This window comes from Gymnoscopelus microlampas, assembly GCF_963454915.1.
Source record: "Gymnoscopelus microlampas genome assembly, chromosome: 14".
Lineage (NCBI taxonomy): Eukaryota > Metazoa > Chordata > Actinopteri > Myctophiformes > Myctophidae > Gymnoscopelus > Gymnoscopelus microlampas.
Genome location: NC_139951.1, coordinates 19,986,494 through 20,003,128, shown reverse-complemented (window position 1 = coordinate 20,003,128; position 16,635 = coordinate 19,986,494). Strand labels below are relative to the sequence as shown.

The 16,635-nt window shown below is 40.9% G+C and overlaps 2 protein-coding genes across 2 annotated transcripts; one reads left to right on the top strand and one right to left on the bottom strand.

Annotated features, from left to right (window-relative positions):
* Positions 1-2,908: 2,908 nt before the first annotated feature.
* pelo (pelota mRNA surveillance and ribosome rescue factor) lies at positions 2,909-8,476 on the top strand. Its single transcript, XM_084077947.1, has 13 exons — positions 2,909-3,106; positions 3,797-3,889; positions 4,022-4,172; positions 4,372-4,462; positions 4,597-4,760; positions 5,411-5,471; positions 5,613-5,774; positions 5,857-5,903; positions 6,028-6,101; positions 6,212-6,283; positions 6,974-7,048; positions 7,159-7,190; positions 7,905-8,476. The coding sequence occupies exons 1-13, from the start codon at positions 3,066-3,068 to the stop codon at positions 7,997-7,999; spliced, it is 1,158 nt and encodes a 385-aa protein (XP_083934073.1). The 5' UTR covers positions 2,909-3,065; the 3' UTR covers positions 8,000-8,476.
* A 592-nt stretch (positions 8,477-9,068) lies between these two features.
* On the bottom strand, positions 9,069-11,501 carry paqr4b (progestin and adipoQ receptor family member IVb; the record flags this gene model as incomplete). The annotated part of the gene is made up of 3 exons (XM_084078807.1): positions 9,069-9,609; positions 9,827-10,045; positions 11,336-11,501. The coding sequence occupies 3 exons, from the start codon at positions 11,499-11,501 to the stop codon at positions 9,173-9,175; spliced, it is 822 nt and encodes a 273-aa protein (XP_083934933.1). The 3' UTR covers positions 9,069-9,172.
* Between the last annotated feature and the right edge of the window lie 5,134 nt (positions 11,502-16,635).

Sequence of the window (16,635 nt, the reverse complement as noted above, 5' to 3'; positions counted from 1 at the left end):
CCAGTTCACCGACGTGTCGTCAAAGCCTATTGCTTTGAGCTTATTGATCATAATTGGGTGATTAACGGTGTCAAAAGCCTTCTGGAGGTCCAGCATGACCATGCCGCAATATTTGCCCTTGTCGACATCTTGTTTGATAGAGTCGTTCAAATAGAGAAGGCATGTGTCAGTGGAGTGGTTTGTTCTGAAACCAGATTGGAATTCGTAAATTAGATTTTTTTCGGCAAGGTACTTATCAACCTGTTCATAGACTATTTTTTCCATGACTTTCGAGATGGAGCTAAGAATAGAAATAGGGCGGTAGTTGCCAGGGTCTAATCACCTTGTCTGTCAGTATCAAACATTGATTAATTGATTCGATCTATGATTTGATCATGTACACATACAATATAACATTAACTAATACCAACAAATATTTTTTTTAAATACCAAGAACCCCCACAGTTTGGTATGAGGACCCCCATAATTTTGACAGTTTATAACGTTCCATTTGTACACTGACCTCTTAAGTGGTCAGTGTCATTATGATGGGGGACCACCTGGAACCCCCTCAAGGACAAAAACATATTTTCTTAACACTAACCTAATTATTTAATTTTGTAATTGATTTAGATTAGAGATGTATTATGGCAGAATATACAGTGTATATATGTGTATATACAGTATACTTTGTGGTAGTATTATCTTGTATGATATATTGTTGGTAACAACAGGCTATATCATACAAGATATAATATTGGCACAATCTGCTGGCTGTGTCACACCAATATTTTGCAGCTTGTACTTGTACGAGTGAATGACAAATAAACCTGTTTGAATCCTTTAAATCTTGAATCTTTGAATAATTCAAGAATGTCACCGTTTGTCAGTCCTACTGAGGCTTTTTTCACATGGACGGATTATCCAGGCCAAAGGAGCCAGTGCCCAGGGGCCTTTCACTACCAGGGGCCTTTGCAGCCTTGGGCCACAAGGCTCAATGACTATCTACAAAAATATACATAGGTTAACTCTCAAATACATTGCCCCCTCAGCCTATACAGTACAAGACCCCTCATATATGGCCGTAACAGGGCCCTTTTAGACTGTAAACATAATAAATCCTGTAAACAGATCTCTACAGGTGCTTTTTTGACCTGCACAAATGCCTTACAATCCGAGTAGTACTGTGTTTCACTTTCAGTGCCCACCCGAATGCCCATTCTGGGTGTGCGGGTCTTTCAAAGATAACTGGTCCAGGGGCCCCTGTGAGTCAATCCATCGTGCCTTTTCACTGTCTGTGTTTTTAATTGACTTTACTTTAAAAATATATAACTAATACTTTCTTACGTATCCATAGCAAGATATCTACACTTGTTACATTATAATATGTGTTATTAATCATAAAAATGCGTACCATCAACTTGATGGTAACTTGAGGGCAACAAGTGAGTCTGATTTTTTGAAGTCACACCAGAAGTACAGTTTTACCCAGTTACATGTATATAAAAGCATGTATTATAACTCTAGGCCTATGTATAAAAGGCGGAAGTGGTGGAAGAAGTATATTCACATTTTTTTAAAGAATCAATATTGCAATGTAATACTCTGTTATACAAGTAAAAGGCCATAATTCAAAATTTACTTGAGTAAAAGTACAAAAGTATTGGTATCAAAAGTTTTCAAAAATCTTTTGAAATATTTTCAAATGGCCGAAACGGCTTAAGTGGTTATGGTATATGTTTTGTAATACTAATCAAAATCTACAAAGTAATTAGTAACAAAAGTTGTCAAATAATTGTAGTAAAATTAGAATATTTGTCTCTGAGATGTGTAGTGGAGTACAAGTAAAAGAAAGATTGGAAATACTCTAGTAAAGTAAAAAATACCTCAACATTTTACTTAAGTACAGTACTTGAGTGCATGTACTTTCCACCACAGTTTACCACCCTAGTCGTGACCCCTTAACAGACGACGTCACACTGATAAGAACCAGTATGCGCGCGCAGGCCGGCACCAAAAGAAACCCATTCTGTCATGTCTCGCTAATTCGCGCCCCACTAGCCAACACACAAGAGGAGGTTGAATGAACTGAATCCAGCGAACCAAACAATATGTTGGGAATTGATTGCATGAAACAATCACCTGTGTGTCCAGTCTCAATGTTGGTAAACAAATAATTGCTATAAAAAGCATTCAGTCTCTCTCAATGCAGTTGCACATTTGTTGTAGAATTAGTCTGTATCTAGTAACATCAGACGTTTAGAAAGTGTTCTCATGTAAGTGAAATATAAACATATTTTTGCTGCGATGCACTCGTGTCGCAGTAAAAGCGACGCCCACGGAAGAGACTACAATAAAAGTGTAGCGTTTTGGTATGACGCAATGTCATGACGCATGACCAGTGTTGCCATGCCCGCTTATTATAAGCGGCTTTGGGCTTCTTTTTCTGTGAAGTTGCTTGTAAATATTGGTAGTTGCAGGTTGCGTTTTTTTGGGGGGCTTGTTTCTAAAGCATAGTTTATTTTTTGGGCTTGTTTCCTAATGTTGTTAAACAAATGTTCTCAAACATTTTTATGTCAAGGTCATACAAGGACCCCCAGATGAATATGTATTTGTCTGCAGACCTCCCCCATTTGAAAACATTTCGTGCCAGGGACCCCCATACAAGATTTGTGTTGTTAAAATTAAAATGCTTTTAAAAAAAAATATTGATCCAAAATTAATATTTTTTAATCTTTTTCTTTTCTTTTCAAGATTGTTTTTCTTTTTTTGAAAATAGCTGATCTACAATATCGTAGATCTGCTATTTTCAAATAGCCGTTGCCTAGTGGCTTCTTTTGGGCTTGTTTTCCTGGTTGCTTATTTATCTCAGAAAATATGGCAACGCTAGTCATGACGCACGACGCACTGTCTTCATCATTCATGACGCAATGACGCACGGTTCAAGGGACCGAACCTGGAGCCGAGTGATTCATTCTTAAATAAGTTAAGAAATCATTTGGCCAAGTACAGTAAACATGGAATTCACTCAAAACATCGAATACACGCACATAACACCGTAGTCCAAACACGGCAACAATACAACCATGAAGTTGGTTCGTAAAGACATCGAGAAAGACAGTGCCGGGTGAGTTGCTAACGTTAGCCAGCTAGCTAACCTATGTTGTTGTGACTTGCACGTTGTTGTTTCTACCAGGTGCACATGATGACATGTGTCACTACAGCACTGAGTGTTTCCATTATGCTAAGACAGTGGTTCTCAAACTTTTTCATGTCAAGGACCCCCAAATTGACACTTATTAGCCCGCGGACCCCCATTTGAAAAGATATGCCAGACAGGGACCCCCATAAGAGAAGATTTTACGGCTCTAGCAGTGATTCTCAACCATTTTAATTTCAAGGACCCCCAGTTTGACATGCATTAGGCTACGGACCCCCATGTAATTGCATTTTTATCTCTGAGACCCCAATTAACATTGTAAAATCAATGTTAATTTAACTCTTTAGAGTGTACAAATGAAACCAAATGACCAAATGAATCAGGGTTACAGACAAGGGTCCATTTGGTTCCTTACTATCCATCATTTAGCTGGGGACCCCCTGGAACTCCCTCAAGGACCCCTTGGTGGTCCCCGGACCACACTTTGAGAACCAATGCACTACAGCACTGATGTGTTTCCATATGCTAAGAAATAGGAGGCGTCCAAATCTACAGAAGTAGAAGTAGATACAATTAACACACATTGGTTATTATAATATAACATACGGCACTATCTATCACACTGACATGTACCTAACATGGCAACCACATCTCCAGTCAGGTGACTTTGATACCGGAGGAGGCGGAGGACATGTGGCATACCTACAACCTTCTCCAAGTTGGTGACAGTCTCCAGGCCTCCACTATCAGGTAACTACTTCAGGCATCATCATCAGGCCACAGCGGTTGCTGGACCAAATTCCCCAGTCTTGGACATTTGCACACAAATTCACCACAACACACCTGAGCCCAATACACGACTTCTGTCCCTTATCCCATCAGGAAGGTGACGACAGAGTCATCTACCGGTAGTGTGGGCAGCACCAGGGTGCGGACTACCCTGACTGTGTGTGTGGAGACTATCGACTTTGACTCCCAGGCCTGCCAACTGAGGGTGAAGGGCACAAACCTAGAAGAGAACCCATATGTCAAGGTCTGGAATTAACAACTTTGGGCCTGTCATTATAGCCAGAAATTGTCAATAATTTTCAAATGTTGTGCGTTGAGTAGGGCTGACCCAATTACTTTAAAGCTTTGTTCGATGCCATGGTTACTTATACTTATTTTATTGTGGACATGGCATCTGCCAATTGACCTGTGAGTGACTGACAGTGTTCTACTCTGTGCTTCAGATGGGAGCCTACCACACCATTGAGCTTGAGCAAAACAGGAAGTTTGTTCTTGCCAAAAAGTGCTGGGACAGCGTTGTGCTTGATAGGATCGGTAAGCATGCGTTTCTTTTTCCTGCTTTTGAAATTTTAGAATCTGTGTGACCTGAAAAACATAAAACACAACACTTTTTTTTTTACACCCCACACTTTCAATTAACCGTGTTTGACTGTGTATCTGGGATCCAGAGCAGGCATGTGACCCCACCCAGAAGGCAGATGTGGCGGCGGTGGTGATGCAAGAGGGTCTTGCTAACCTGGTGTTGGTGACTCCTGCCATGACCCTGCTCCGTGCAAAGGTGGAAGTCACTATTCCTCGCAAGAGGAGGGGCAGCTGCACTCAGCATGAGAAGGTGGGTCAGCTGGCTGGTGGGTTAATCTGTACCCTGTTGTTGAGATCCAGTGACTGAAACGTCAATGTGATATATTGTAGTTAAGCAGCCGTAGCTGAGTGGGTAGAGAGACCGTCGTCTGGTAATCAGAAGGCCGCCAGCGTGACCTTCGTTCCACCAAGTCTATATGGCAAAGTGTCCTTGAGCAAGAAATGTAACTCCTAACTGCTCGCCGGGTGCTGTATTAATGGTAGCTCCCCTCTGCTCCTAATAGTTAGGATGCGTTAAATGCATAAAATTTCTATTTCAAAATGTACAAAAATGTACCCCACAAACAACTAAAGGGGATTCATTTATATTATTATTATTAATAATAGAGTAATTATATTATGCAGTAAATTCAAAGTGTTTCACATTAAAGGACAAAAGAAAATAGGTAAATAGATATAAGTACCGCCATAAGACCCACCCACACCCAGCAATGAGACATGCACACTTGCTCATAAAGGCATGAGAAAATAAGAATGTGAAAAGACAAATGTAATATATTACGTATTGGATTGCCATTATTAGAAAACATTATAGTGCATACACTCTTTGTACAAGGGAAGGACAGGTTGGATTATTTGTGTATGTGATGTGAAATTGTTTCCTCTGTGTTTCTGGGTTAGGCTTTGGAGAGGTTCTATGAGGCAGTGATGCAGGCGATTCTCCGTCACATCAATTTTGATGGTGAGGTTACTGTGCAGACGTATAGACACACACACACACACACACACACACACACACACACACTTGTGAGCTTGTTGAAAGGCTATTTTTGGTGAGCGATTCAATGCACAGGCCTAAGTCTCTTCCTTGCCTCTTCTCCAGTGGTCAAGTGCGTCCTGGTGGCCAGCCCGGGATTTGTCAAGGACCAGTTCATAAACTACCTCTTCAGGGAGGCGGTCCGGCAGGACAACAAGCTCCTGCTCGAGCACCGGCCCAAATTCATGCTGGTCCACTCCTCATCAGGTCACAAGTACTCCCTCAAAGGTAGGAGGTGTGTCGGACACTGAGAACAAAAACTACAATCCCCACCAGAGTCAGACACTTAATAAGAACCTCTGTTTTGCAGAAATCCTGTCCGATCCCGCTGTCACCAGCAGGCTTTCTGACACTAAGGTGATTATTTGTATTATGCTACTTATTTGTGTGTGTCTCTACATAGTACACGGTCTAAAGACACTACAATAATGTTACATTTACAAGTTAGATTGGATGCTAAATTCTTCTGTGTAACTTTTAGGCAGCAGGAGAGGTGAAAGCCCTGGAGGACTTCTACAAGATGCTCCAAAATGAGCCTGACAGAGCTTTCTATGGGTGAGGGAAGGGCCCGCCCCTAACATTAAACAAGCTGTTAAGTTAACTACAGTTTCCTCATGCCTAAACCTTCTAATGTGCAAATCTTATGTCATTGTGTGCCAACATAGGGTGGCCCATGTGGAAAAAGCTGCTGAGGCTCTGGCTATCGACACCCTGCTGATAAGCGATATACTTTTCAGGTACGTGCTAAGGGTTGTGATCCTGCAAAACGGCTACTTTTGAGTTTGACAGATTAATTTAATTTGCATTCAGATTGCAATCAATTTGAGAAACCAAAGTCTATTCATTTTCTTTGGCAAGAGAGATGTTGACTTTGAACATGGTTGCCTCACTGCACTGTTTGTTATGGCACAGAAGTCGGTGGCAGCTGAATGTTGACGCAACAATACCCATGTGTGGCCAACAGCTTATTAACATTACAGTAACACAAGCAGTGCTACAGCAAAAACAATAGTTATTGATATAGCATAGCGGTGAGATAGCTATGACATTGTCGGAAAGGTGAGACTCTTCTGGGTGGCGTAGACTAGAGCAGTGGTTCTCAAAGTGAATGTCAAACTGGGGGTCCCTAAAATTAAAATGGTTGAGAGTCAATGCTATAGCCGTAAAAACCTTCTCTTATGGGGGTCCCTGGCATATATTTTCAAATGGGGGTCTGCGGGACAAAATGTCAATTTGGGGGTCTTTAACATGAAAAAGTTTGAGAACCACTGGACTAGAGAACTGTTTCTCAAAGTGGGGTCCAGGGACCACCATTGGGGTCTTTGAGGGGGTTCCACTGGGTCCCCAGCTAAATGATTTACAGTATAGGTGAGCGTATACATTTGCACACTCAGAGTTAATGTCCTGTTCTGTGTGCACACATCTAGGCATCAAGATATCGCTACTAGGAGTCGGTATGTACGGCTGGTGGACAACGTGAAAGACAACGCTGGCAACGTCAGGTACCAGTGACCGCTAAAGATGAAACACTGTCTAATGTCAGACTCCACTTACCCTCAGGCAATTATTCATGTTTTTTGTTTCTTTTTTTTCTTCTTCTCCTTTTAAACAGAATATTTTCGAGCCTCCATGTGTCTGGCGAACGTAAGTAATCCACGCTGCAGAATATTTCATTGAATTTTATATTAAGAAAATAGTTCAGGCTTTTACATTTTATTTAGTCTGTTGAGAAAAAAAAAGGAAAACCGCACAACTAGAGTAGAAGCTTAAGAGCAGGTGCGTAGGCAAACAAGTGCACATCAATAATAAAACGGGAGCACATTTATTGAGGGAAAGGCAATATGCGGTGACTGCGGTCACTGATGACCTTCAGGCAAAGTAAATTATTGTGGGAAAAATACGATTTTTCGTAGCAATTGACTCATTTAATTACAAAACAAAAGATATATGCTGTATGTAGGATTTTGTTAGATTTGTCCAACACACTGTATGTGAAAAACAGATGAAATAAATAACCATCGTATTACAAAATTCGTCCCAGATGTGGGTTGTAATGCATATACACTGGTGTTGGTGGTAGTTAGTGAAAATTGTTTTGGCCACCACGCCTTGATTAGCGTTAAGTAGATTTTGGTCATTGATGCAGTACAGAATGAATCAAAACCTTTTCTGTACATTCTATGTACATTTTCACCCAGCAATAACTTAAACTCCCATCGAAAATTTGTCATCCACATTTTATGATGGTGTGTGTGAAGTTTAAGCTTCTATTATGATCCAGTATGAGATCTGTATATGAGCTCACATGTACTGATGCTGTACCATCAAGTGTTGATGTATCCATGTCAATTTCCTCAGAGCTGACTCAGCTGAGTGGGGTGGCAGCCCTCTTGCGGTTCCCCATTGCTGACCTATCAGAGCCTGAGGATGACAGCAGCTCAGACGACGACTAATCCACTGAAATGAACCAGAGACCAGGGAGGCTCTTATTTGGCAGAAAAGAGAGGAAAGCAGTGAAATGTTACCACTTGAGGAGGAATGCACAGACTAATTGTGTTCAGAACACCATGTGACTGTGTTGGGTCCAATGTGTTCCAGTTCTACAACATGTTACTTTGCTAACCTCTTTCGAAGCTAACTAATTGCACACCTAAAACAGTCCTTAATTACGTTCGATGCGCTTGTGCTTTAGGGTGTTACAGTTTGAAAGTTGCAGTATCTTAAAGGTGTTTGAAATGCTAAAGCATGAAAGATGAGCAGTTCATGTGAATGCCAAGGAAAGTTGGGAAACCTTTGTTGCCAAGTATGATTTGGAAATTGCGATTACAATATACTATAACAGAGCAGTATGAAAAACACATGGGGTTAATTTCTGTGGTGCAGTTTTCAAATGTACATATCTCTTCTTGCAATTAAACAGTTGAAGCATTCATGCTTATTTAGTGTTATATCACTCTGTCACCTGAGCCACACTCCTCCCACACAAATAAAATGTAACTTGAGGCAAAATATAGAAAATATATAATTTATTACATAAATGTATATTTGTACATCAAAAACAGCTATTTTGGTTACAGGCATTAAAAGCTACTGCATTTTAGCAAACTAAGAATCAAGTGTGCTCAGGATTTTTAGGTTCATATAGCATATAATGAGTATGAGTTCCACAGTTATAACACTGTAACACCCCTTTATCCTTCCCTGGGGAAAAAAACATCAAGTTTTGAGTCATTTCACCAAGAAGGGAGACCATTCACCATAATGCATAATACAATCTCAATGTCAGCAGCTAGGACTAAAGTGCATATACAGTCAAATCACAGCTTGCTTACTGGAAATACTGTACGTAGATTGATCCGATTTTAGCGTAAACCCGTGTATTTCATAAAGGTGCCCACAAAACTTCACAAAATATTTTTTCCCTATATACCTTTCAGTTTGTGTCAACTTATTTGTTGAAAAACACACCTAGTGTGTTCATAATGTATTGCTAAACCGTTTCAGCTATGGAGACTACTCTTGCAAGGCATTTTGGGAGATGTACAGTAAAACCTCTGAATGCCTAAACAAATGCACATTTCTTGACGACATAGCCTTGAATGTGTGTCAAGTCTGTGTGCTTGTGCTTATGAGTCAAGCGGACACTGGTAGGTTTTAATCCAGGCTAAATCCTCCAGCGTGCCCCAGTGCAGGTAGAGGATGGAGCAGGTGACCATCACGTGCATTATCTGATGGCTGTTGCCCCAGTTGTCGAACAGGCCCGGGCTGAAGCGTTCGGGTATCTGGATGATGTTCACCAGACCCCCGACCACAGCCAACGAGTCCATGATGAAAAAGAGCCGCAGAGAGTTTGGGCTGCCCACCCCGCTGCCGTACACACGAAACATGAAGAGGCTGAAGCGGAACAGGGCCTGCCAGAGAAAGGCTTGCAGACGCAGGACGTTGGTGTGGGCCGTGGTGGCACAGTAGATGCCATAGGCGGACACCAGGATGTAGGCAAGCAAGGCCGCCTGCTGCACCGCTGGGTAGCAGAGAAGGGTGATGTAGATGATGGGAAGTGCGCCTGGGGACAAGAGAAGATGAGGTCACACAGGGATCGCGTGGGCGGGGATACTGGGACTATGTCAAAATATTGATTGATGGAGCACTAACAGCTGGCTGACCCTCTAATTGACCGCATGGAATGTTGTAGCTATAGTTCCAGAGCATAAATGGATCTGAGGCAGTACAAATGACATGGACATTTTGAATTGAGGCTCCATCACTGTCGGTGTACCTACCAAGGGTGTTGACCAGGCAAACCCCAAACATATCCAGAGAGAGCAGGTTGTCGTAGATATGTTCTCCGCCCTTGTGGTTCATGAAGATATGGTAGAGGACTGAACCCACAGTGGGAGCAAGGCAGGCCAGGTAGTGTACCACACAGATCCAGTAGCTCTCCACCTCTGTCCAGGGGATGCTGAAAGGCAGCAGCACCAGGAAAAGGAAGAATGGAATTCCTGGAACGAAATAAGAGACTTGAAATTGGAACAGTGTTACCACTTAAACCCTATATACTTTGTTGTAGGTCAAGTAGCGAAAATAGCTGATCTACAAGTTCACTTTTCAATGCCTTTTTTTATGGAAAGTTTTCCTTTTATGCCCAAAATAGGGACGCTAGGATTCATGTGGTTAGAAGAAAACACTGATCTAGAATCCGCTCATTATGAAATAACGCAGAAGCTGACCTATGATTAACTACCTACTTATGTATGCAATTGCAAGCCATTTTTTACCTGAAGGCCTAATTTGGTTCGTACTAGGTGAATGGCAGCTTGAATTGTCATATGTCAAAGTCTAACTTCCCAATTACAGCTTGCACCTAAAACAATCACCTTTTTGCAGAACAATGACAATTCGTTAGAAAAAGCATTGGTTCCTGTTTGGTTGCACCAGGAACAATTTAATAACTGGATTGTTACAATATGGTTGTACTGGAACCAACTGAGCAACTCTCTAATTAATCTCCAGTCCTTCCCAGTAAGATTGTCAGTCTTAATAGACTTATAGGATAGAGCGGACAGAGAATGCCTTTGGAAGTTCAAGGGTGTACACATAGCTCACGTACAATTAATGTTCCAAAATCACCAACTTGGTTGAAATAAAAGCGATTGGCAAATCCTTAATAATAAATCCTTTCCTATTCAGCTCATATTTCTAGGCCTACTGCTTTTCTGTTCGATGTCACGTGCTTCGTGTCACAGCTGTTGCTGAAGATGGATCAGCAATTTACTTTTACTCTTGAAACGTGCCAGTCACCTGCACATCCTTTTAAGACCCAGTTAACGGTGGGATATTTCCAGGACAGGGATTCCCGTGGCAGATTACTGTTAATCCTTCACATCCTTAGTCTCTTTACACAGCCTTATGCTTGTAAACTGTAAAGTGAGAGTAGGGCCTCATGTCACCCGTTTTGCAGGCAACTCCACTTTACCATTAAAGTGTGATACTAGATCATTTTAGAAATTTGGTTTGACTCAACATTTTCAATCTTTTTATCTGAACTGCCCATTGCAGCAAGTGTGGCCATAATCCTTCGGGTTTGTAACATGTAGCCTACTTTAAAACACAGTTTATTGGAATGCACAGTGCACACATATAATATAAACCAGGCCAATTTACATGCATTCACAAATTTAAAAACAAGTATGCACACAAAATTACCTCAAAAAGGTATAGTGAGAATTGACTCCCAAGGCAAACAATAGCAGTTGAAGTACAAGCAATGCACATTACATTTATGAACTTACCATGTGTGTAAATGTTCCCCAGCTCATTGTGCATATAGAAGAGGCTTTTGAGGCACTCATCGGCATTGGACACCGGCCGATAACCCGTTAGGACATATCTGTTGAACTGGAGGTGTGCAGGTGTCTTTTCCAAATCCAGCAGACGCGGTCCTTTAAAAGCACCCATAACAACTTCTCCAGCCCAATGTATTCGGAAGACTACAGTTCATCAGTTGACACTTCTGTTAACATCATAATTAGTGGCCCCACTCAGGAATGTCATGATGAAGAATAGCAACACACTCCCGGCTTTTGAAAACCATCACTGGGACAGGTTCAGATCCAAGCTGGCAACCTGTTGAGCTGGCCTGAGTGGCATGCTTCCTCTTGAGCCAATCAGCAGACAGCTTGTTATTCCTAGGGATAAAGCTGGGGTAATCCTCAAGAAAGCAATGTGCAGTGCTGCCGCAACTTCACTGTCCTGGCCACTAAGTTACTTACCCCTTAACTTCATAGTGAACAAATTCTGACAGTATTTACAGTACCTTACGTGGTTATTCTAGAACATGGGTTTTCAACTGGTGGTCTGTGGACCACTGGTGGTCCGTGAAGGTATTGCATGTGGTCCCTGACCATGCATTTAGTAATAGGAAAGTGAAGATTTGTATTATATTTTATTTTATCGACCACTAGTTGAGAAACAGTATGATGTATGATGACGCATAAATGTTGTCAGTTACTTGGAAGTCGGATTTCAAGAACTTCCACAGAAATGGGAGTTAGAATTTCAAGGGAAACTGTAGGCCTACCGGTTTACCTGGTTGAGTCATCATTAGTAGGAAATGTGCCCATATCAATTGCACGTGCTTGCTCATATATGTTGCAATGAATCAGTTAACATGAGTTCAATATGGAAGGTTAAGAGAACAGAATAGGGGCAACCATGGGAAAGGAATGGATCAGTGGTTCTCAATCTTTTCTGAGCTCTGGACCAGCATAATCTCAGTTAAATAATGACTGTTAAGGGCTTTAATTTAATTTCTCCTCGAATTAACAAATTAAATGAAGGCCTTAACAGTCATTATTTAATTTCAAGCTTTTTCCCCCACACCACGCCCAATGTCGCCCATATCCCCTTCCCAACACAACAGTGGTCCCCAGGTTGATTCTCAGTCAGGGTGGTGGTCCCTGGTTCATAATCAGTTGAGAACCCATGTTCTAGAAGATGGTACACATGTTGTAGCATTCAACCCAAGCATTACTATATCTGTGGTGTGGTCAGCATATTCTAAGACCGAAATTATCTTACAGAAATACAGCACATCAGATGAATGGTTAGATGAATAGTGGAGCACCAAAAAGTCTTGATAATATTTCCTGTTTTCATTATAAATATTTATTACCATGCATACCACATATCATGTCGGCATGTCATATTAAAGAAAAAAAGACAGAATAAGGAAAAAATACATTTGACAGTGGTAAGGGTCCCCATATGGTTTTATTCATTCAAAAACTGTCCAAAAATTGACAGGCACTTGCCACAGGTAGTAAAAAACACTCTTTCCCATGTAAAATAAATTAGACTGAATTTGAGATGGACAATATGGAGGCAAAACTGACTGATTCAATCAACACATTGTAGATTTGCAGATGACAATCTCTAAAACAGTCCTTTGCATGAACTGCGACCAGTAATTGCAGGTCAGAGAGGTAAGACAGGGTTTGATTTGTAAAAGAAACTCCAGAAACAGAGGGGGGACATGTTCTTAACTACCTACATGTGTATATGTTGTTGTATGTGTAACTGCGAAAATAGCCAATCTACAAGCTCAGAACTTGAGTGCTTGTAGATCAACTATTTTAGCTATTTGAACCCTGAAGAAAGCAAGATATACATATGTACAGTACATCATTGCGTAGTGAACGGTTTTGCTGTCAGATTCCGTAGCAAGATTCTGTTTCTTTATCTATCTTAGGCATAATGATTCTGTAAGTTATATACTATTTTCTATTATGTGCTTTGTTTTATGTTGTTTGCTACACTGTAATTGCCGCTATCTTGGCCAGGGCTCCCTTGAAAAAGAGATATTCTAATCTCAGAGGGACTCACCTGGTTAAATAAAGGTATAATACTAATAAAAAAATCAGACGCAAAAACTATTGTACACTGACACACACAAAAAAAAATACGTTAACAAAAAAAATGTTTGTGTCCTTGAAATACTTAATGTTGACAGACCAAAAAAAGACAGGAATACAACAACTACAGGAGAAATTCAAAATACAAAATTAGAAATCAATCAAAAAATAATAATATACAACAGCAAAAAAAAAAAGAACTATTCAAAAAAAATCTAGTTTAAGATGAATCCTCTCACTGGCCATCGACAGAATCAACCTGAAAAAATGGAATGTATTCAGGTTGAGAAAGAACATAAAAGCGATTAACTAAAATGTTAAATATCAATTGTGAACCAGCCTGTTCTTACCTTGTTGGTAACCTTGGTTGCCAAGGAAGCCACCCAAATCATATTTGCTGTCCTTTCCTCCTGCAATAAATAAAATGTGTCAAACGTACATCACACTCTTTGATCAGTATTCAAGATCAGCCATAAAAAAACATGTTTTCTTTAATGGAATCAATCCTGTGTTGTTTGCATTGGTTAGCTACACATGAAGCAAGCTCACATCCAGTTCAAGCAAATATGAACAATTCACTGCACAATGTTTGACTTATGTGTCAAAAACAAAATAAATCACAATTAGCCCCTTGCTTAATGGCATGTTAATTTTCAGGGCAGTAAGCATAAATAGCTAGCAATGAGGCTGAAGCTAGCAGGTTTGTAAATATATTCAGTCTGAAGTTTTATTATCATATATCTTAATACATTCTGAACAAACCCACTTCTATGGTCACTGGTCTCTTTGTAAAGACACTGTTAAGATATGTCTATCTGCTTATAACATCGCCAAACTAATTCTTATAATTTGCATGGAGACGTGGTGGTAAATACAGTTTTTAATTAGTCGATCCATTCCAGCCTAAACTAAATCAACTTCATATAAAATATATTGAACAGTGTGTGTATAATGTACATCCATCCCAAAAGCGGGTACAGGTGCAGGACAAAACCCCTAATCCAAACAGAAAAAACTGTCCGCACACTGAATCAAGCTTCAACTTTATGCAGGCATACAATTTATAAACTTCATTGCTGCATTGTCAGCATACCGATACTTTACTTTGTGTATCCCCATTTCACGCCTTTAGAACTACCCTGTCCCTCCTAATCTGATTTGTCTTTGCCTCAGATCTACGTCTTTACCTCTCCACGACTTGCTGTGCGGGTGAAAGTGCAGCTTGAGGTGCTGCTGAATGTGTATCTGACGTGGTGATTGCTGCGGGTGCTGCGGGTGCTGTGGTTCTGGCAGCTGCTGCGGCTGCTGTGGCAGAAAGCTGTCGGGCTGCTCAGGCAGTAAAGGCGGGGCTTGCGTTTGCGTGGCAGGTTCAGGCTCCAGGGAGAGGCTGGCAGTGGCCACGGCCTCGGGCAAGTCCTCTATACCTGTTACAGGGGCCACATCAGGGGGGAAGGAGGGTACCACGGGCACATAGGAAGGGATGGAAGGGTAGGCCATAGACGGGCTGTGCGTGGGAGCCGCTGGAAAGGCGACGACTACAGGAAGGAAAGAAAAGATAGGGAAAGTATATGGACATATACAGGCAGGACAGCGACAGAGGAGGATTGGTGGCTGTGTAAGCTTTTGCATGATCCTCACGAGCAGAAGAGAAAGTCAAAGCATGTTCACAACATCCACAAAGCATAAAGGCTGATATTGTGTTTGGTCAAATGTGAATTCATGAAACACAGACAAATGCCATGTGCAGTATTCAAATATGTGGTAAACCGACTGTATATGGCTCTGGGACGTACAGTATGTGGATTACAGTGTGTGTGTGACTGGTGGCAAGGGATGCAGAACACATGAACTGAATGCAGGATCCAACATACACTCTATACTGGATATATTGCATCATGCACATAATTAAAATTAAATGTGGAACTGATGTTCCTGTTACCTTCAGGCTGCACATGTCCGTTTATGTAACCTCCGTTTTCTGGAAAATAAATAAATAAACTGAATGTAGCAAAAGACAAAATTGTCTGAAAGTCTGCGATTTTAACACAGGATAAACATGCTCAAACACAGAGATATGAACCATAATTAGTAATGGATTGTCCCTCGCCTTCCACTGCAGTGGCAGGATGTGGGTCTTCTCCTAAATACAAGTGTGGGTTTGTGCAGTAAATTAATTGTTTAAGTGAACTCTCCATTTTTGACAGGGCACACGCACCGTATGACTTTCCAGCTGTCTCTGGCTCAAGAGGTAGAGGCTCCTCATAGGACAAACCTGCTAACTCTGAAGAAGAAGAGAGATCGAATTTTCATTCATTAATTTGCCTTGTGCATACAAGTTGCCCTATGTGGCTATTCAACAGAGAACTGTTGAGCTAAAACTGAGCTATACGGACTTATTACCATATTGGCCTGCAGGTATTTCCCCAGGAATAGATCCAAGGGGTTGTGACTCATAAGCTCCTGGGTTACCTAAAGTGAAAAAAAAAGCAATGTGAAATAAGCACTAGATGCCATTTTGAAGACTAAATGAGGACTTTTTTTAAATGACTTAAATATCATTGCTCTCGGGCAGAAACCTTGTATCTCCATATTTCAACTTTTCATGTTTTTGTAAATTAATGTCCTACATTGTCATTCTACTGTGTCACACAAAAGTAGCAAAAATAGCAGCTCTACAAGCTCACAATGTGTCACGATTTGAATAATTTTTTAAGTGAAAGTAAAAGTGGTTAAGTGTCTGTGGGTTTTATACTAATGAAAAGTATAAAAAAGCACTTGTGACTAAATAATAACTACATTGGATCCATTGGTACGCTGGTTCTTTTTTCCCCATCACCTGAAAAGTAATGGTTTTGGACATACAAGGTTTCCACAATATGAGAATGACAGTGACAGCAAATGAATTAAGCACCATATTTCCCCGCAGATTTAGCCTCTCCGCCAAGGCTAAGGGTTTCTGGTGCATAGGGAACTTCACCGCCACCTTAGAAAAAGGTCAACCATACAGATTTGAAAACGTAATATGCAATAGAAAATCACACGACATTGTGAAAGTGGTTGCCATGTTTCCTAAATCTCACCATATTTGCCTGCTGATTTTCCGTCAGGTCCAAGCCCAAGAGGCTCAGGCTCATATGGCATTCCCCCCAGACCTGGGAAACAAACAATGAAAATGACAT

Bases quoted from the DNA above. Each gene is read 5' to 3' on its own strand.
- pelo (XM_084077947.1), top strand. From the start codon at position 3,066: ATGAAGTTGGTTCGTAAAGACATCGAGAAAGACAGTGCCGG. The intron at 6,102-6,211 runs GTGAGGGAAGGG...GTGCCAACATAG, and splicing joins CCTGACAGAGCTTTCTATGG to GGTGGCCCATGTGGAAAAAG. The intron at 7,049-7,158 runs GTACCAGTGACC...CCTTTTAAACAG, and splicing joins GACAACGCTGGCAACGTCAG to AATATTTTCGAGCCTCCATG.